At 26.9% G+C, this 22643-nt stretch overlaps 3 protein-coding genes across 3 annotated transcripts; 1 reads left to right on the top strand and 2 right to left on the bottom strand.

The window, feature by feature from the left end:
- Positions 1-6060: 6060 nt before the first annotated feature.
- Positions 6061-7523, bottom strand: OCT59_007994 (uncharacterized protein; the record flags this gene model as incomplete). Its single annotated transcript, XM_066142169.1, has 3 exons — positions 6061-6579; positions 6985-7071; positions 7161-7523. The coding sequence occupies 3 exons, from the start codon at positions 7521-7523 to the stop codon at positions 6061-6063; spliced, it is 969 nt and encodes a 322-aa protein (XP_065999075.1).
- Positions 7524-12228: 4705 nt separating this feature from the next.
- On the bottom strand, positions 12229-13723 carry OCT59_007995 (uncharacterized protein; the record flags this gene model as incomplete). The annotated part of the gene is made up of 2 exons (XM_066142170.1): positions 12229-12618; positions 13121-13723. 2 exons carry the CDS (start codon positions 13721-13723, stop codon positions 12229-12231), a joined length of 993 nt encoding a protein of 330 aa, XP_065999076.1.
- Positions 13724-18984: 5261 nt separating this feature from the next.
- Positions 18985-19524, top strand: OCT59_007996 (uncharacterized protein; the record flags this gene model as incomplete). Its single annotated transcript, XM_025330162.2, has 1 exon — positions 18985-19524. One exon carries the CDS (start codon positions 18985-18987, stop codon positions 19522-19524), a length of 540 nt encoding a protein of 179 aa, XP_025183583.1.
- Positions 19525-22643: the final 3119 nt, after the last annotated feature.

Consider the following 22643-nt stretch of genomic DNA (forward strand, 5'->3'; position numbering starts at 1 on the left):
ATGTATCGTATGTGATAAAGTGTTAGAATTTAAACCCGAACGTCAAAGTTGGTGTTTACATTGTTATATAAATTACACAGGATGTAGATATCGTTTAACAACAAATATTATTTCGGGATTACAAATCAATCTCAGTGAAGGAATGTAAAAGAATAACATACATAACTTTTGATACGTCAAGTATTAATAGTGGAAACATATACATAGAAGAATTTCTTATTTCCACAAGATTAAATATTATTAATAACGATCAGGTTATTAATTACATAAATAATATTTGCAGATTGTAATCCGTTGGATAAGTATAATAATATTAAATATGAACTTAAGAATGCTTTATCAAAACCAATAATGGAATGGATATCATATTCTCAAATTCCAAATTGCTTAAAAATATGATGATTTTTTAAGAATTAGAGAAAAAAAAAAACCGTGGCTATAAAAAGGTTTTTAAACTCACAAAATATACCCAAATATTTTTTAGATGAGGTAAACTAAGTTTTTCATTTATTTCTTCGCTCCGATAATATTGCATATTTTTATTGACCTAATTATATATATACATTTTTTTTAGCTAAAATCACTTTACCAATGTTACAATAAATTTGATCGTGTAATTAGATATTACGGTATTACAAGAGATCCTAGAACGAAAGAATATATGTTAATAATGGGATATGCGTCAGGTGGTGATTTACATGGTTATTTACAAAAAAATCTTAAGGATGTAGCTTTATATCTTATGGCAAATTTCAGCCGGGTAAGATATAATATATAGTAAATATGGTAATTATTATTCTAGTATAGTTAAAAATTAATTGATTTTTTTTTTTTTTAGACTTCATACTATTCATGAGAATAATTTTATACATCGAGATTGTCATAGCGGAAATATATTGTTAGAAACTGAATCATTTGAAATAATGAAATATACGAAGTAATAGCCTACATCGCACCAGAAGTATTCCAGGGTCTCGCATTTCGAAGAAATCTGATATATATAGTATGGGTATGATTATGTGGGAACTTACGACGGGATGTAAGCCTTTGATAATATCGAGCATGATACGGAACATGTCTATAGAATTATTGATGGAGAAAGACCTCAAGTTACAGATGATACTCCTGTTTGTTATGTTAATCTAATGAAAAGATGTTGGAATTCTGATCCTTCAGAAAGACCTTCTGCAAAAGAAATTCTTGAAACTACTTATGCGTGGACATTTTCACAAGATTGTGAAATTTCAATCAAGCTGAAGTAAAAAGATTAAAATCAATAGAATTAAAGAAGCTTGGTCTGAATATACAAGTAGATCATTGAACCCCTTTATTTCATCGTCTCTGATAAGTCTACAAGGTGCGTATTATGTATGTACTACTTGTATCTTCTAAAAGCATGAAATCTTCAATAATAAATAAAAGAATTATTTTTTTATTTAGAATATATCTCGAAAGAATACGAGTATGACATAAATATTATTTAGTTTAAGGAAGTATCGGACCAAAATTCCGATATTTCCATAATAATAAAACTCTTTTTTTGACTATATTTTTGAAGTAAAAAAAAAAGAAAATATTCAAATAAAAATTTTCAAAATCCAATAAACAAATTCAATTTTGATAAATGGAAAGATGTAACTTCATACCTCCATATTGATATGAATATAATAAAAGTTTCTTTTTACCAAAAGTTAAATTCAAATTAATGATTTGATGATTTTCCTTTGTTGAAATCAGTATAATCTTAATATTTTCAACAATATATTCTGAGCACGCATTCATTTGAAAACCTATCATTGCTAGATTATATCCATTACATAACATATTTTTTGATAAGTAAAAGTGAGATTAATAAGAAAAAGCTGACGGAGATCAAGGTTCGCCCTACGGTCAACTATGTTGTCATTAAAAATTAGAATATGCAATTAAGAAATACGTAACAGACAGTGTGTATATATTTCGAATAATAATTGAAGGGTTGTATTACATACTGTATATGTTAAAACATATAGTTGGGAAACTTCACTTCCGTGCAAATAATTTAAAATTAGGAGAAAGTGTGATTAATGAAGCGCTAATTTTATAATACCGGTCAAAATTACGAAATAAATCATGTGATAAATAAATTGGGCTGGTATTACTAATTTTGCCCGAATTACTGATTCGATATACTGTAATTAAAATTAATAACTAAAATAATGCTGACTCTTAAGTCGGTTGTAACGGCAGACGAGCGACCCGCTATAATTCTACATGAAGTTAAAAGGATTCATATTACTAGTTTTGAAAATTAGGAATCGATTGATGTGATAAATGTGACTCACGATCGATAAACCCCTATAAATATTAGTAATGACTCATGAGGATTTTCAATATTAAACTTTTTTTTACATTTTTTTTTACATTTTTTTTCTTTTTTTAAAAAAAATTGATTTTTTTTTATCAAGATCAGATTTTTTTTTATCAAGATTCAAGATTTTATTTCCTTTATGAAACAAATCTTGTAACTGATTAATGAGATGATATTTTAGGAGAAATGATTCTGTAGTGATTACGCAATTTATAAATAAAAAAGTTTTTTAATTTGATGGTAGTTTGGTAGTTTAATAAAAAAAACCGCTTCCAGATCTAATACATTAGAAAATTAGGATATACCCCTATAAATATTAGTAATGACTAATGACTCATGAATATTAAACTTTTTTTTTTTAAAAAAAAAGAGATTTTTTTTTATCAAGATTCAAGATTTTATGTGTCATTATTTCCTTTATGAAACAATATAGTAAAATATATAAAAAAATCTTGATCTTGTAATTTTGATTATCAAATCATGATGTGTCATGTAAACTATAACATCGAAGTTCCCATATCATCTACTGTGTAAAAGGTTTTTTAAAAAGTATAAATATACCCAAACTCCCTCAAATTTCTCAATACTTCATTTTTCATTTTTCATTTTTTTATCAAAAACTTCAAATATTTATATTCATATAACAAACTCATGAACTCACGAAACTCAGAGAAATTAAACTCGTACTTTATGGAAAAATATATTTAATATGAAATTTTTCCTTTTACGAACTTTCTCTTCGATAAGTAACTTGTCAAATGAAACCAATAAACAAAAATATCTTTTACCAGATAGGTTCTTAAGGTCTACTTTTGTTTTTTGATATTAGAAAAAAATACATTTTATTATTTTATGGAAAAATATATTCAATATTTTTATTTTTTTTATTTCCAGGCAAGACTTGGTTGGCAATGAAATAACACAAAACAATACAAATCAATACTCAAACTCAACATTTAAGGTTTATGTTACAAAGGTTGAAAATAAAGAATATAATCTTGAATTTTCTACCGAAAATGAAAGAATGTAATATGGTATGGATTGTATTTACGAATTAAGATTTACAGTAGATCAATATTAAGGTAAGCATGCGCTCCCTGCTTGCATAGTTTTAATGATACAGGCTTACAGATAAAAAAAGTTGAAAGGGAGTATATATGAGAAACTGGCTTTCCTGGAGGAGGGTTAGCCTATGCACCTGGCTCGTATGCATGGTGTCATATTGTTAGTGGTATCAAAGGACCATTACAGTAGGGGTTTAAAAAAAAAGTGACAAAAAATAAAAGAAAAAAATATATAAAAAAAAGTGAAAAAAAAATGAAGATGAAAAATAAAAAAAAAAATAGAAAATAAAGAAAACAAATATAAAAGAAAAAAGAAAAAAGGTGAAAAAAATTGAAAATAAAAAAAATGAAAAGAAATGAAAAGAAATGAAAAAAAAGAAAAAAATTAAAAAAAAACAAAAAAAAAAATCTTTATTGTGCAAGTTCTAGGGTGTCCACTTGAGTAGTATGATACCATCACCTTTCTGGAGACTTTTTTTTTACGCGTATGGTGGTGGTTGATTTTTTCTTCCACCTGGTACCAGCCATACTAACGACTTTTTTTTCTTTTTGTTTATAGATTCCATTTATTGTACTTGTAATTAAAGAAGAATAGTTGAAATTCATGGTAGACCATAATCTATTTATAAGGTAAGCATGCGCTCCCTGTTTAGCATAGTTTTTAATGATAACCTGGCTTGTATGCATGGTGTCATGTATCATCAGTGGTATCCCAAAGGACATTTACAGTAGGGGTTAGATCGAACAATTTATGGGTAAAGTCCTAAATAAGGTCACCTGAGAAACCGAACTAAATAGATTACCTACAATCTTTCCTACAAAAGAGAAAGTCAAAGTGTTAGCGGCAAGGTTAATCTTACTTCCTCTCCAAACTCTGATCAAAAGACATGTGAGTTTTAAAATTTGTAACTGAATTTCACGTTTTTTGGTTGGCAAAATAAACGAAATCATTTGGGATCCATCTCGTTCTTTATTAATCTTCTGGGCTTGACCTTATGAATCTGATGTTGAATCACTCTGAAAACTCGTTGAATATTTCGGTAACGTTCACCGTCAGTTTGCCCTTACAGATGGATGTTGCGTCTTAAATAAAATATTTAATACTCAGCTCATTTATTATATTTTAAAATTAAATTTATTTTGCATGAGTGAAATGAGTTATGTCATTTAATCACTTGTCACATAAGTCATTTTGAAATTAAATGACAAATGACAGCCATTTGAAGAAATTATATCTTATAACCTATCTTGACATTTTGCGTAACTTAAAAGATTTTCTATTCCAGTTGTTGTGTATCACTGTAAATATTCTAGTTAACCTAATGCTGTGAGGGATGCATGCCGTTTATTTCCGATATTTCTTATGAGACTGAATTACACCGTACCTTTTATTACTACTGTAGGAATATTTTTATTGCTTCATTACAATGAATCTATGATCATTTAATATTTTTAAGTTCACGAGTAACGTGATTGATTGAAACGTACAATAATATAAACCAACAACAATCAATATTTATAAAAAAAATTTACGTTAAATCGTTTATTTCGTTTATTCCGTTTTATTTATTTAAGAGGAAAAAAAAAATGGGTTCAACATCCCCTAAAAATATGAAATCTTCTACCGCCAGTACATGTTTGTTTATATTTTACCCTAATTATAAAACTATAAATTTGATGAGTAATAAAAAATGAAAAATGGAAAAAAAGTTAGTAATAAGGTTAATAATGTCTTTATCTAATTTCAACGATCCCAAGTCTCCAGACCACTCTATATTGTGTAACTTACCTATGATAACAATATAAGAAATAAATATTCTATATTCTACTCACAAACATTATTGATCGGGAGTTTATTTATTGTACGGAATATTCCATTTTTTTTAAAAAAAATAAAATATTGATTGTTGTGAGTACGAAAATAGAATCATCGAAATTTATTGGATAAGAATTTGTCTACTATATCACATTTAATTATTTGTTCAACGTTCATTATACAATGGTAAAATTTTTTTTTTTTGGAAATTTCGAAAAACCATTTGGTGTTACGTTAAGACTGTACCAAAAAAAAAATAAAAATAAAAATAAATAAATAAATAAAAAATAAAAAATTTTGAACAATCATTCATATACATTTGCAAGACTAATTAGCAATCAATTTATTTGTTATTTTCATTATTCGTTCCGTGTATAAAAATTATTAATTTTGTCAAATTTATTTCCGGACAAGTCTACGCATTTTTTGTATGGAACTATAGTAATTAGTTATTTAATATAATAATGTTTGCAATATTATAGTTAACCATGATAAAAGAATTTTTTTTTTTTTTTCGCGCAATTTGTATTATATTAATGTAATTTCTTTTTTTATCTTTTATGGCTAAAGACTAGTTTGCAATTTAAAAATAATTTTAAAATGAACAATTTGCTCAATTACGACCCAATTTATTTACATAATATTATTTACAAATAATTGATAATTAGTGTTTGAATAAAAATTTCATGAAAAAACTAACAAGGCTAGTGAATACAAATAATTATAAAAAAACGAAACAAAATTTAAAAAATTTTGACTTGATAATTTAATAAGGAGATAATCGGAAATATATAAATAGTAGCTCAATTAATTATTTTTTGGTCATGCTATCATGATGAGTAAAATTTTGAAGTCCCAGAGATTTTAAATATAAAATGGCTGTTAAACCTTGTTTGTTGTACTTTCTTCGTCATCTTCTTTTTCAATAAAAGAAGAGAAAATGATAAATAATTAACATCACTTGACTTATTAGTTACATCATACATAACTTTTTCGTTATCATTTTCACGTCCATATCGTAACGAAGAACTAGTACAGTGCGTACAATTTTTATTGATTATAAAGGTATAATCATTTATTGTAAGACTTTCAATAGGAGGCATTCCGCTAGCAGAACTAGTATGATGAGTAGGATAAGGTGATTTTGGTATTTCTAAAAATTCAGTTGCACGTTTATTCTCATATTTCAACATCAACTCTTCGTTCTCATAAATTTTTATAAACTCTTTATTTACATCTCCATAAATTTTTTCTATTTCTGGCCTTTTCTTAGCATCTTTCTCCCAACATCCACGAATCAATTTTTGAAAAATCTCTGGTATTTCAGGTAACATTTGTGGTCTCTCACCCTTAATAATCTCCATTGCTAAATCCGAATCATGAAGCTGGTCATGAAATGGTGGGCACTCTGCAAAAATTTCCCACATCAGCATCCCCAAACTATAAATATCTGATGCCTTAGAATATTGTTTTTTGTCTATTAATTCTGGCGCCATATATGGTAAAACGCCATACGCATCAGCCAGGTTGTTCTCGGCTGGACCACACAATCCTAAATCGGAAATTAGGCATCGATTTGTAAGTAAGAGAATGTTCTTACTATGCAAGTCACGATGGATATAGTTATTGGAATGAATTCTATATAATGCAAAACATATTCTATATATAAAATATATTTTGTCTTTTAGGTTTATTCGGGACCGATGACTTTTTAAGTAATCATATAATGTTCCTTCTTTGTAATAATTCATTACCATAACGTAATTGTCACTATTTGGGAATTTTGTTATTCCGTAACACTTTACTAGATTACCAGATTTAATCTTAAAGTAATTATTAACCTGTAAAATATTATTTTATTTTTATATTCGTTATTATTATTATTATTTAATTAAGAGTAAAAGAATAAAATGTAGACGGAAATACTTACTTCGTCGTAAAATCTTTCACTAAATTCATTCAAAGATTTTAGTACGATATCAACAGTACCTTCATAAACAAATTGTCGTTTTTCTTCATCCCAATCCATAATCGGCCCCCTTTTCCATTTTGCAAGATGGATTTTACCAAATCCGCCTTTATTCAAATACGTTATATTTTCAAATTGATCAGGTGATATCCACTCCAATATAAATGGTGGTACAGATGCTTGCAATTGATTATGTTGAATAAATTTGTCAACGGTTTCATTACCAGAACTCCATTTGCTAAATTCACCTCTTAAGAATTCCCTTATGCAATTCTCACAGTATATTTCAGAGTAACGTGTCGAATTGCAATATTTGCATTTCATTGGTTTGCCTGATTTATCCCGCTCTTTATTTCTTTCTATATTTATTGCAAAGCGTATTTTACAGTATTCCTTTTCTTGTTCATTTAATATTTTATCCTCCTCCAACAACCGATTGAAATTTTTCGTTACTTCATTAATATAATTGGATTTTAAGTTAGCGAGATCAAATATCTCGTAATAGGTTTTCGTAGCCACAGTAGAAACGTAATTTATTGGAACATTTTTAATATTTATTTTCTTATTATTTTTTTTATATTTAATACTTATAATATTTACAATTATATATATATATATATATATGTATATATATATATATATATAACTATATAAAATGAGAATCAAGATTTGGTAGTAATAAAGGAATGCGAGGGTAAAAATCGGCCATGAATTGTTCAAGACTATAATACACATGTTGATGATCTTATTGATGTATATACCGAACATAAAATAAAATGACATTGAAAAAAGTCATGTTTTTAATCAAATAAACATCCAAAGAAAAATTGCTGTATATTTATAATGATCTGAGAGGACGAATTTAATTGTGGTACAAAAAAGTAAACGAGAAAATTTCCTTTGATGATGTTTCCTATCTTGTTTTATGGTGCATTTAGTGTTATAATGTTGTTCAGTTATAAAATTAATAATTTAATTAAAAATTAAAGAAGTCTTCATTGAATATTATATTTTTTTTTTGTGATAGGGGAAGAACGGAATGAACTTCCTGGGATTTAATAATCTTTAAAAAGAAGGTTCATAATAATTAATTTACTACATTGCATAAAAAATGGTCATGAATTTGTCAACTGACCTTTTGAACATGTGAATTTCTACTAGAATTTTTTCGTACAAAGTTTTTTCTTAGGTAACACAGACTTACCGGTTATGTAAATTTATATGGAACATTTTTTTTGTATACAACTAGGGATGTGTCACACACTTGAGTCGGGCTTAGCAAAATTTGCATATTCAACAATTGAACAATTGAAATAAAGTCTCATTTATTATTATTATTATTTATTTATTTTTTTTCTTTTAAATAAAGTTTATACAATTTTAATTTTCCATTTTTTTATAATTATTCTTGAATGTGTTACATTTATGGGAGGAAAAAATAGGAATCGAATTAAAGTTTGCAAATAAAATAAATTTTAAAATATACAACGTTAGCTTCTATAATTTAGGAATTCTTACGAAGAATGTTACTATATGTAAGTTTGTTCTTAAAACGGTAAATGTTTATTAATTTATTATGAAGTAGCTTCTGAAAGAAATGAATTATTTGAAGATGCATTTATTATACTGTATCTTTCTATAAGAAATATATAGAGCTTTCAGCTAAATTGTTTCGTTCACTTGTTCAAAGTTTAGGAATTAAAAATATTTTTTTAATTTTTTTAATTTTTTTGAAAACTGTTTACCGTTGCGATATTTCGGGCCGCAGTCTCTCTTTCTGACGATCTTATCTAAACTAGACATGTCATTGTAAAAGTGTAAGGTAAAAAGGCTTTTGAAAGAATAATCGGACAATAGCAGCTGACGATGAAATGCGATCATACAATAAACTGTGCTTTACCATAAAAATACAAACGCCCTAGCCCACATTATTATGATGTTGATCAGAATTATGGTGACTTGTCCATTATAATTCCAGAAGAATGTACTGTATTTTTAAGTACCGGAAAAACTAATTGAAAAAGAAGTAAGAAAATACTCTTCCTTAAGGAAGATACATAAGTTACACAATTAGAATCCAAATAATAAAGGACCTGTGACGTTAAAAAGAGGAAAAGTAATCTAGCATTTGCTAAGATGCTAAACAGCAGGAATTCCAATTTGTCCGATTTAAGGATTTCCTAACGTATATTGAGCAAGATGATACCTACATTAAGTGGTGTAAACACTCCTGATGATAAAAAAATTGAGCTTATTGTTGAAGGATCGTTAAGGAGAGTGTATAAATTATCGTTGCAAGTTTGAGCGGGAGGAGTTTTAATACAATAATTCTGACCAGGCATTACCAATCACGTGCACTGTAGTCAACGAATCCGGACCCAGAAAATTATATATAGGGGTCAGGTGATGAAAAAAATTTTTTACTATGAAGCTGCACGCATTTTTTCAGGGCCGGAATTATGATAATGTCAGTCGGTTACTATAATAGGAAATAAAATTCTGTCAAAATTATCTAAAGAAGGAAAGATTTTTTATGATTTTTTTAGTTCAAAATACGCAAACTCAAAACCTGACCCTTTTATATATTTTTCTGGGTCTTTCCCTAGCATGTAATATTTTTTTACAATTCACTATCCATTTATTCTATTTAAGAGTTTTTCATTAGATTATCCTATGAATCATATAAAGTAATCAATTCGGAAATTTGAAACCTGGCACGTTGAATTTCCAAACCACCTAATGCAAGGCCACTTATCAATAGTTATAACATATAGCACATGCCGATGACGCTAATATTTAACAAAATAAATGCAGTTATCATCATCAACATCTATTAGACATGGATTTGATATGATAGTTTTAGTATATTTTGTGAATGTAACAAAAGCATGTAAGAAAACAAATTCGCAACGTATCACCTTGCTTCCTTGTTTCTTTCAATATTTCTAGTAGCAGCTTACATTATTATTTTTCCGCAAATAAATTCTTTGTTTTTAATAATGATTGGTTGAAACATTTTATTGTTTATACAATCATTCGAGGTATTAAAGCAACTGATATTAAATAATCAAACAATGTCTTCCAAAGTAACGTGAACTGTTGAAATCATGCTAATACTCATTTGTAATATTTACAATTACAAACTAGAAGAAATCGATGGAAAGTGAAAAATGAGTAATAATGAATATCTTTTTTCAATTTCGTCTATTAGAACTCTGACCTGACCATGAACTCATTTATGGTACACAGATAGACAATCATATCCTAATCCTATAATTTTCCATTATTAATATTGTTTAGGAGATAGTACAATAGAATTGGTGTTTATAATTGTGAGTACTTCAGTTTATTGAATAAACATTTGTTTATAGTACAATTAATTAAATTGTTTATTTGTTTAACGTTCGTCCTAACTTTAGGATTTAAGAAGGAATTTGATGGCGAAAATCGGAATTTTTCGGGGCTATGTTAAATGAAATGGATTTACTAGGATTAGAACGAAATTTGCCTATCATTTATTATGTACACACGTAAATGTTGTGAGACTTGATACTTTGAATGTTGCACAAGAGTGTATTTTTTTTGAGTTTAGATTTGAATTTTCATGACGATCCAAAACTAATTTTTTTCTCACACACACACGGCAAAGTATTCCTTATTTAATTGTGAAGTAGTTCAAAATTAGGTTAATGTTATAAGATAAAAATTTTTAGAAAGTTAGGCCAGGACAATAGGATTTTCTGTTTAACAAGTTTTTATTGAAAAAGAGAAGGGGGGAATAATTTATAAATTTTTTTAAATTGTTTTTTACTATTAAAAATTTTGAAAATATGAGGGTTGCAACTTTTTTTAATTAAAATTACTTTGAAAAAACATTTCACGCCGTTTTTTCGTTAAATTAATTAAAAAAAAACGGTGCGAAACGTTTTTTTTAATGGGGGAGTGAAGAAAAAGTAAAAAAAAAAAGAAATCTAAAAATTAGATTTCCATGGGAAGGGGATATTATATAAAAAATTTTTTTAAAATGTATAAGAAACCAAATTTTTGAGGGGTGAGGGGGAGAGGGAGGATTTAAAAAAAATTAATAAAATTTTGCTTTTTTTTGTGACTAAGTTTAAAATTTTTTGAGAGGAGGATTTTGTAAACAGAAAATCAAATTGGTCTGGCCTTATGTAAAATTAAAGATTTTGTAGATTTGTATTTTGCAAAGTTGATATACAGTAAATAAATTAATATAAGACCAATGAGTTTGAATTTGTTAATGTCAGACGAAGTTTTATCAAATTTTAACAAGATTTATTTATGTAAATTCAAATATACAGTGAACAAAATTGTATAAAAACTTACAAAGATATTTAATTTAATGAATCTCCCATATCAATCATCATAAATAAATTAAACTTTGAGAAAGCGAACTAAACTTTTAAAATAATATAATTTTGTAATAATTTAAGCGAAATGATTTGAACATACAGTATATATACTACATTATAAAAGATAATATATCGTAGTAAAAAATAGTAATAAAATGAGTAAAATACTTTAATGTTATTATTAATCGTGCTACGTAAATAGAACAAATAACTAGAAAATTAAATTTTTTAGGTATTAAACAATTTGCACGTGACAAATTTTAAATTTTGCCAATTTAAAAGTGAAGCTGCGCTGTTTAACAATTTAAGATTTTTTGTTACAAGAAGTCCGACTGCTCGAGAAGCCTTAAATATTAGTTCTTTTAATTGGTTCGCCCTTGTTTTTAATTTTAGCTTTTCCACTATTTTCTTTATTTCATTTTAATTAAATATAAATTAAAGATTCGTGAAATTGCAAGCAAAAAAAAAATTCAAACCATGAAAAATAATTTTACATACCATTGATTTTTTATTATTATATAAAAATATCATCTGATATGGACAGATAAAAGAAAAAAATGTTAAATATTTACTGTCGCTCGACTTACCAGCTTTGTCACGCAAAACTTTTCCATTATCATTTTCATGTCCATATCGCAATGAAGAATCAGAACTATTCAATAATATATATTAGTAAGCGTATGTAAATTTGTAAAGGTGCAAACATAATAAGAACAATTACTAGCAAATTGTGAATTTATTTTAAAATTTTCTGTATCTCCGATAGAAAGCAGTCCACTGGTATAACGAGTGGGATGCGGTGATTTTGGTGTTTCTAAAAATTCAGTTGCACGTTTATTCTCATATTTCACCATCAACTCTTCGTCCTCATAGACATTTATAAACTCTTTATTCACAATTCTGCGAATTTCTTCTATTTCTGGCCTTTCCTTAGCATCTTTCTTCCAACATTTCAGAATTAATTGTTGGAAAATATCTGGTATTTCAGATAACATTGGTGGTCTCTTACCACTAACAATCGCCAATGCTAAATCCGTATCGTGAGGCTGGTCATGAAATGGCGGATATTCCGCAAAAACTTCCCACATTAACATTCCCAAACTAGAAATATCTGATGCCTTAGAATATTGTTTGTTTGAAATTAATTCTGGCGCCATGTATGGTAAAACACCATAAGTGTTAGCTAGTTTGCTCTCTGCCGGACCACATAGTCCTAAATCAGCAATTAGGCATTTATTTGTAAGTAAGAGGATGTTCGCGCTATGCAAGTCTCGATGAATGAAGTTCTTGGAATGGATTCTATTTAATGCAAAACATATTCTGTATATAAAGTATATCTTGTCTTTTAAGCTTATTCGTGACCGATGACCTTTTATTTAAGTAATCACGTAACGTTCCTTCTTTGTAATAATTCATTCCATAGCACTTTATTAGATTGCCAGATTTAATTTTAAAGTAATTATTAACCTACAGTAAAATAAAATAATGATTTATTTTGTCTTTATTATCATTATTTAAAGAATAATAAATATAGCTGGAAATGCTTACTTCATCATAAAATTTTTCACTGGAATCATTTAGAGATTTTAGTACAACATCAATAGGACCATCATAAATAAATTCTCGTTTATTCTCATCCCAATCTATAATCGGTCCTCTTTTCCATTTTGCACAGTGAATTTTACTAAATCCTCCATCAGTCAAATATGTTATATTCTCAAATTGGTCGTTTTCGAATGGTATCCATTCTAAAATATATGGTGGCACAGACGATTGTAGTTGATTTTTTTGAATAAATTTGTCAACGGTCTCGTCATCAGAACTCCATTTACTAAATTCACCTCTTAAGTATTCCCTTATGCAATTCTCACAGTATCTTTTCGAATAACGCGTTGAGTTGCAATATTTGCATTTCATTGGTTTGCCTGATTTATCACGTTCCTTGTTTCTTTCTATGTTTCTTGCGACACATAGTTTATAGTATTCCTTTTCTTGCTCACTTAACCCTTTATTTTGCAATAGTAATTTATTGAAACAATTTATTGCTTCATTGTAATCATTTAAGGTTTTTAAGCAAGCGAGGTCATAGAGTTCATAGTAGGTTTTCAAAGCAGTGTCCGTTACGGTAGAAATATTTGCTGGCAAAGACATTTTGGTTACATATTTTATATCTAATTTTTTTTTCAATTATTAGACTATAAAGAAATATAAAGTTAAGAGTTAATTAATCTTTTGTCACTTTCATTTATTAAATGCAAGGTTAAGAATCAGTTATCAACTGATTTTGTACTTACCTATAATAATAGTACGCACGTTAACGACCTTACGATATCGCTTCGATATTACATGCATGAATGAATCAAATTCAACATTAAAAGAAGTGATCAAGTTTCATATTTATATAAATTGAGCATCATTTATCGCTTATCGTTATTATTGATTTTTCTTTTAATGGAAATTAAAATTAAACTTGAGAGCTAATATTATTTAGGTGATAAAACAAATAAAACAATTTGAAAGAAATTCTAAGAATATTCTATTTTTAATAAAAATAGTAAATTTTAACATGGCACAATGTAAAAAACGTGGCAATAATACTCTTGTAGTACGCTTCCTTTACTTTACCTTCGTTAAATAATATAAATAGTTATTAATTTGAAAAATACTGTCATTATAGAAAAATCTTCTTATAAAAATATTTTTCTTTTTTTTTCGCAAAGTGTTTATATAACAAATTCACGAACAAAAAAATTTGGAATCATGCAATTAAATTATTTATTGTTAATTTTCGTCTTTACTATCGTTTTAGCGAGTAAATAAATCACTTTTTTAAAAATTCATCTTTTTTATTAATATTATTAAAATGAATTCTTTTTAATAATCTCATTATTAATGCAGATGCAGAACCACAATATGCAGATAAGCGTGACGCAGTTGTAGAATCATATAAACGTGATGCGGATGCTTTTATTGTGTAATTTTCAGTGTAGATTCATTACATATATACCGAAAATTTGCAACTTGAAAAAATCTGTAAACATACAACATTGTGTAATCTATACTTAAGAATTAAGATATAGTTTTCAAATTATACGTATCTAAAAAAGTGTATATATTTTATATAAAAAAGTAGTCTCAGTAACATTAATATTACTCCACGTGATTTCATCATCAAACATAAATACACGACTTTGTGTAACCCTAGCACTAAAATATATTTAAAATGTTTTCATCTAAAGTTGTGTATCTTTTAGATACGCATGCTCATTAATAATACTATAGTTCTATGGATTACTATGATTCGATTCATATTATTAATTTAAAGTGGCTTTGCGGGACCCCTAAAAAGCAACAATTGAGTGACATGCGGCATTATGTAATTCACCTGAAGACGTGGAGCTAATCGTAAATTAGTGCAGATCTCTTGTTACCTATTTATATATTGCTCGGGTCCTGGCTTTGCCTCTTTTACTTCACCTTCATCAAATAATAATATGACAAAATAAAAAAAGTAATTTTAAATGCGTGTCATTATAGATAAATTCTCCTATTATAAATACTCTTTGAGAATAAAAAAAAAATAATACTTTTATAACAAATTCACGAACAAAAAATCTGGAATCATGCAATTAAGATATTTGTTGTTAATTTTCGTTTTTACTATTGTTTTAGCGAGTAAGTGAATTATTTCTTTGCATTAAAAGAAAATTTTTCTTTTTTCATTAATATTAATATTAATTACTATTAAACCGAATTTTTTTAATAATAATTGAATCACAACGTTCATATAAATGTGACGCAGATGCAGAAACACAAGGTTTATTTAAACGTGATACAGATGCAGAACCACAAGGTGCATATAAACGTGACGCGGATGCAGAACCACAACTTTCATATAAACGTGATGCAGATGCAGAACCGCAAGATTTTTGGAAATAATTATGTGCGTGATGCATCTTAGTGATATTTAATACATTTTAAAGATGCAAATAGAATATTTTGTAACATATAAGTCAAAATTTTGGCTGTACTTTTGTCACTATTAAAAAGCTGTCTTTTTTTGGATTCACTGCAAAATTTCGGTTAAACAATCAAGTTAGGTAATTGAATAGAATGTATTAATAATTATCTATTTTAAAATTGTTAATATATATAGAATGATTATATAGTCAATTCTAATATCGATATAATATATGTAACATTTGTCCCAACAATTCTAACCAACCAAAAACTCCAAGAGATCGGTCACAAATTGCACAAATTGGGCGCATTTTGTTTATGTCAATCCTTTGATATTTCAAGTTATTAATTCCATCTCGTAAGATTAATCTTGTGCACCTCTTTTACTTCGCCTTCGTTAACAATGACTGTGTATCGTTAATTTATAGTGATTCAGCTCTTTAGTTGTAAATTTTAGCTTGAAACAATGTAAAAAAAATGGCAAAAATACTCTTGTACACCTAATTTACTTTACCTTCATTAAATAATCCCAGTAAATAGTTTTTGTATAAATTTATACCAAACGGGCTCATTGGCTCGAAATTAGCTCAAATTTATGCAAAAAATAATCCAAATTTAAGCCAGAGCCAATTATATATGGATGAGCCCATTTGGTACAAATTTATACAAAAACTATTTACTGGGAATATGATAAAATAAAAATAATTATTAAAATACTGTCATCATAGAAAAATTTTCATATATATATAAACGCTTTAAAAAAAAAAGAAAAATATTTTTATAACAAATTCACGAACAAAAAAATTTGGAATTATGCAACTAAATTATTTATTGATAATTTTCGTCTTTACTATTGTTTTAGCGAGTGAATAAATTATTTTTTAAAAATTCATCTTTTTTATTAATATTAATATTTAATAATTATCAAATTCTTTATAATAATAATTTAACTCATCATTAATGCAGATGCAGTGACGCAAATGCAGAGCCATAAAAGCTGGTAGATAATTATGAACGTGATGCCGCTTAAATAAAATATTTTGTAGCATTCCATAAATATGAATTTTAACAAACATTTTAAATCAAATATTAATTAATTTTTTAATTTCAAAGTAAAATTTGAGTTGTACTTTTTACCACCATTAAAAAAAAAAGTCTTTTTTTTTGGACTCATTTATAAAATTTGATAATAAAATGTATCTAAAATTGTTCTATTTAATATATATATAAAATACTGTATATAACGTAATGCTTGATCTAATCAATTCCAATATTAGTATAACATATTAACTGACGTCATTAAAACTTTTGATGTTACTCATCTCATACTAATTCTACGTGGAAAGATTACTTTTGTACTCCTCATTTACTTTTCTTTCGTTAATAATACTACAATTTTACAGATGACTACAGTTCAAAATAATTATTGACATCAAACCCTCACGTTTTCACATTATTAATTTAAAGTGGCTCTACTCTTAAATAACATGGCACAATATAGAAAAAACGTGGCAATAATACTTTTGTACGCCTCCTTTTACTTTACCTTCATTAAATAATAATATGATAAAACAAAAAAAATTGTAATGAAATAATTTAAGTAATTTGAGATACGTGTCATTATAGAATTAATAGACCGTATAAGAAAATTTGACCGTTCTGATTTAGTTAATACATAGAATAGTTTAATATAATTTAATAGTTTAGATAGATAATTGTGTTGCTCTTGTCAACGCTTCCATAGAAATATGGAGTTATAGAGAGTATTTTTAACTCTATGTATTTCTGTATAAATTTTATATGCGAATTCTTACTATAAATATAAGAAAGAAACGTATTGTTACGATAAAAAAAAAATGTGACAAAATCACGTGATATAGCTGTTGATCAATGGTAATTACCGGGACGATTAATATTACCGATGAATGATCAACGTCACATAACGGGAAGATCAATGTTCGAAATGTTTAATATATCAAATATATTAAATATATTGCACATATGGTATATATGGCACATATTAAACATTTTAAACATTTTTAGTTTGGAATTTTATGTATATATAGACCTGTAATTAGACCTGTAGTTGAAAAAAAAGTTCAGTAGAAGAGTTTTCTTAATAAAAATGGTTCTAATGATTATATTAATTAATAAACTGTTGTTTGAATTTTAATGAAATATAAATTTGTTATCCTTTATTCGTGTTGGGAGTATATGCCGATGTACAGTGCTATACTACACGTCTGATTGGATTGTTTATTAAGTGTTTATACATATAGTTTATTTATTGATTATACCCGCCTACCTAAATACCTTCTGCTTACCATTTTCCATTTGTTTACGTTTGTAAACGCTAAAGAACTGGCTATAACAGTATTACTAACAAAAAAAAAAAATTGTGCTATAAAATATAACAATGTTTGCCCAATCAAATTAGAGGTCCAGGATAAGCAACTGTACCGTGTCCAGGACAAGGATTCTCGTCAACTGACTGAGGAAATCTGTCGTCAAATGTAATACAAAAAAAAAATTGAATTTTTTGTGTTATATGATCGATGCCAAATCGATATATTGTACATCTTAAAAATCAATAATATTTCCTTCCCTTTCATTCTCTCCTTTCCCTTTCTCTTACCCGCCCTTCTCTCGCCCTTTTCTTTTCATTCTACTTTAAGTTTTGGAGGGCAATTAAGACGTTAGAAACACGTATTTTTTTTTTAGAACGTTACTTCTAACGTTTCTTTCTTTTTTTGTAGGTTCCAGTTCATAATTCCGACCCTAAAAGAATGCGAATACACTAACCATTCGCTTTATAATGACTCATTAAAAAAGAATTTTTTTTATTAATTTAATGAGATATTAATATTATGCTGTAGTGAATAAATATAATAATATTATTATATAATTATAATTTCAAATTTTATAAATTTTATGAATGGTCATGTAATTAACGTCACAGGACTCGGGGCAGTTAACTCAGTCGGATGGTTACATGACTGCGCTAAAAATTGACATAATTGGATCATCGGCGTAAAGAGTGATAAAAATTAATTCATGAGTCATGAGAATAAATAATTACATTGTTAACAACATATTTTCATGTGATGTATCGGCAGTATCGCGGTATTATAATCAATTTAAGATCATTATTACTTCATTTATTTGACACAAATGATACAAATGATGTAGTTGATGCAATGATTGCATGATTTATTTATTATAAATACGCCCATTTTGATAAAATTTTTATTCTTTTAGTTTTTTTAAATTTTTTTATTTTAAATAAAAATGGAGGAAGTTACAAATCTTTCAGAGTGAAAATTGCAATCCTTTCGGCAGAAGTTGCAATCCTTTCAGCGGAATTAAAAAAAAACCTTTCAACGGAAATTGAAAACCTTTCAGCGGAAGTTGCAAACCTTTCGGCAGAATTAAGAAAAATTGATATATTAAGTATGTACAGAGACACAATTTGTTGCTTTAAAGTTTTTATTACAGAAAAAATAAAAGAAGTTAATAAAGAGATGGAAAATTGGACTAGAATTAAAAATACTCTAAATGTTGAGCGATACAAAAACCTTAAAGTAGTAACAAACCAACTAGAAAATATCTTAGAACCTGGATTGACATATGAAGAGTTTAATAGTTTGCTAGGACTGAAAAATATAAGCAATTCTACGTTTTACAAAGAATTCAATTTGGAAAATTTACCGGAAATAAAATCACATCTCAAAAATACACAGTTTCCGGATGGTTGGGAACTCACAAAACAGGCGCTTACGAAAATTATGGACCCTCTTGAAGAGTGGTTATTGTTGCAACAACTTCCTGAAGAAACAGTTACAAAAACATATAGCGAGTATCTGGTCGAAAGATCAAAAAGGTCTACCAATATTCCTCTTCCTGAATTCAGAAGACCAAATGAGGGAGTTGATAAATCAAAATGGAAAGATATGGTTCCCATTAAAGAAGCTAGTAAAGGTCGAAAAGGGTAGGATAATCAATATGTTTGTGTAAAATTAAAGTGAATTGAGTTTTGCACAAACTGTAACCAAAACTTTTTTTTTTGTTAGATTACTTTAATTGCTACTGGGCGGAATTCTTTGGTTTTCTGCTTTTTCTTTATAGTTTACAAATTTACATACATGTAGATAAGAATTTCTCTTTCTTTGGGTGAAGTGGTTATAAAAAAATTTTCTTAAAATTTCTTGATGTAACATTGGCAAATTCTTAAATCATAAGATAAAATTTTGAAATCGACGTACGTGCAAAATCGTAAATAAATGGATTTTATTGCGACACATTATATTATCATATCAGATATTCTTTAATAAAATATGGTAAATTATTTTTTTTTTACGCCCTTTTAGTAAATTTCTTTGGCATACTTTGCTTCTGTAAGTATATTTCTGTGTCCCGGTTGTTACAACGTTATACGTAATTTAAATTTTAATACAGACATTATGATTTGTTGCTCTTCGATTTGCTGTATTTATATATATATATAGTATTATAATAATATTTTGTTTTGTATTGTCCTGATCGAACATTTATAAATACTTAGCATTAGGTTAGAATTAATTTAAGAGTTTGTTGAAACAATCACAAATTCCTATATAATAAATAAATATAAAATAATTCCTATTCAATTACATTTTATTGCTGAATGACCAACAATATAATAATTTTTACTATATGTATGAGCCATAATTATTAGTAGTATAGTTATAGCCAAATGTTTTTTTTCATTATTAGATTGTTTCTATTTCTATTTTTTTTTTTGGTAAAATGATATTTTTAAAGGTGAATATTGAAAGAAGCTTAAATTTGTTTTTTTTTTAAATACTTTATTTTATTATTCTAATATTGTTTTCATATAGTGTATGGTTTTGAACAATTTTACCAGATCCTCTAATATGACTAAAATGCATCCCAATAAAATGTAACAGCAAGTATATCAGATATATATATATATATTTATATTAATTTCAAAAATAAAATCTTTTTTTAGCAATTATTTAAATCATAAAAATAGATAAAGGAAGATAAAAAATTATAAAATTGACTCTCTTTTAACTTTTGATTTTTATCTTAAAATTACAAAAATGTTTCACATATAAATCTCAATATTTTAATATAAATAAATAAATACGGACATGCCCACTACCTTCATCAGTCTAGCTGTAGATTACATTAAAAACATCAGGTCTATTGCAAATGAAGAAATTGATTGAAATTTTCCAACAGAAACTACAGCTAAATTAAATGCACTTGTGACAAAAAACATTGAAGAAGAAACAATTCATTCAACCTTAAAAATGGATGTTCTTAATAATAGGCAGTCATTTGTTATACATGATCAAATTTTACATCAGGAACCTAAATAAAAGCTATATTTATAGATCTCAACAAATACTCATATAGAGATTGGAATCGATTCTGCCAAATTGAATTATGTTACACTAAAGTTTTAATTCTGGCCGGAATTATAAGCTTGGCCAGAGTTACCGCTGATCTCATGCAATAAACGTTTATTTTAAATGCAAAATCATAAAATTTAACAATCAAATGTTTTGTGATCATTGGAAATTTTCCTGTCACAAATTTAATGATGCACAATCAATTAGAAATGATTAATCGAAATCAAAATTGAATTTTTAGAATCGAAATTTGAGAAACGAATAATCGTGATTAGTCGATTCTAAAATCGATTCTAATTATGGAAATCGATTCCAATCCTTATACTCATATTTTGTAGTAAATGACTTTATCAACTTCCTTTTTTGTGTCATCTTAAAAGAAAGAAAGAGAAAAAGCAACTGTTTGTAATTTTTTTTTCACAAGCATTTATATTTTATTGATAGTCATACATACTCATTATTAGCAAAATGTATCATCGATTGTAATTTCCATAATATTTTCTTTATGTAAAATAATTAAAGGATATCAATATAACTCACAAAAAAGATTTTGGTCATATAGTATCGTACTATAAGAGAATTATGAGTGAGAAACAGTAATGATCTGGAATCATTTTAATTTAAATCGAATAATTTAAATTCTTTAAGAATCATTTGTTTATAACTTTAATTCAGATTTATCATATTAGATCATTCTATTTTTTTTTGTCTTAAAGCGACATATGATTTAATATACGATATTCCAATATATTAATTTATACGAAAAAAAGATTTTATTAATATAGAGTAATTTCAGTTTTATAATACACTTATTATAAATATAAATCTGAAGCTGGCCAAAATTTTAAAATTTAGTCATTAACTGATAATCAGCTAATTTGGTTAACCAGTTAAATTTTAACCGATTTAATAAATTTACAGTGAACTCAATTTCAAATATTCATCCTCTGGTTATTATGCTCCTCAATTTCATTCCTGAAGAACTGGTTGGAATTTTTTAAACACATTAATTCACAACGTACCATCAAACGCTCTTACTACCTTTTGTATACAATCTTCATATGGACATACAGCATTATTTGAAAGACACACAATAACAGTTTCAAACAATGGAAACTAGATAGTGGGATTACAAAAAACTCTTTCAAATTGTACAAACAATCACCTTAATAATAACTCTTTTTCATCAGATCCTCACAAAAACACAGAAATCTATACTCCCCTACAAAAAGTATCCGACCACCCTAAAAATTAAAAAATCATAAAAAATTCGGGAGGCCCAATAATAAATTTATATCTATTTTAAAAGTTCAAGACATGAGACACTTTTTAAAAGGGTTTTTTTAGCTTAATTATTAGTAAAAATTGGCGGAAATTTTTAATTTTAAAAATGGCAAAATTCTTAACTTTTTAAGGGTAGGGTGTACGGCGATCATTTCTATTAGAAAATCATCATCTAAAAAGTAACGTGATTTTTGATAAAATCAAATCTCTTCGAAGACCAAGCGTGTCATAAAAATTTTTTTCGTGTTTACCTTTCAAGAACTCATAGTTTTAAAATATTGTGTGTAAAGTTCATATTACTTAACTTATTTATAGTTAAAAAGTTAAAAAAATGGCATTGTAGCTCTCGCATGAGCTCAGTTTTTTCGCATGAGAGAAATTATATTAATAAAAAAAATGCAGATATATAT

Source organism: Rhizophagus irregularis, chromosome 16 (assembly GCF_026210795.1).
Source record: "Rhizophagus irregularis chromosome 16, complete sequence".
NCBI classification, from domain to species: domain Eukaryota; kingdom Fungi; phylum Glomeromycota; class Glomeromycetes; order Glomerales; family Glomeraceae; genus Rhizophagus; species Rhizophagus irregularis.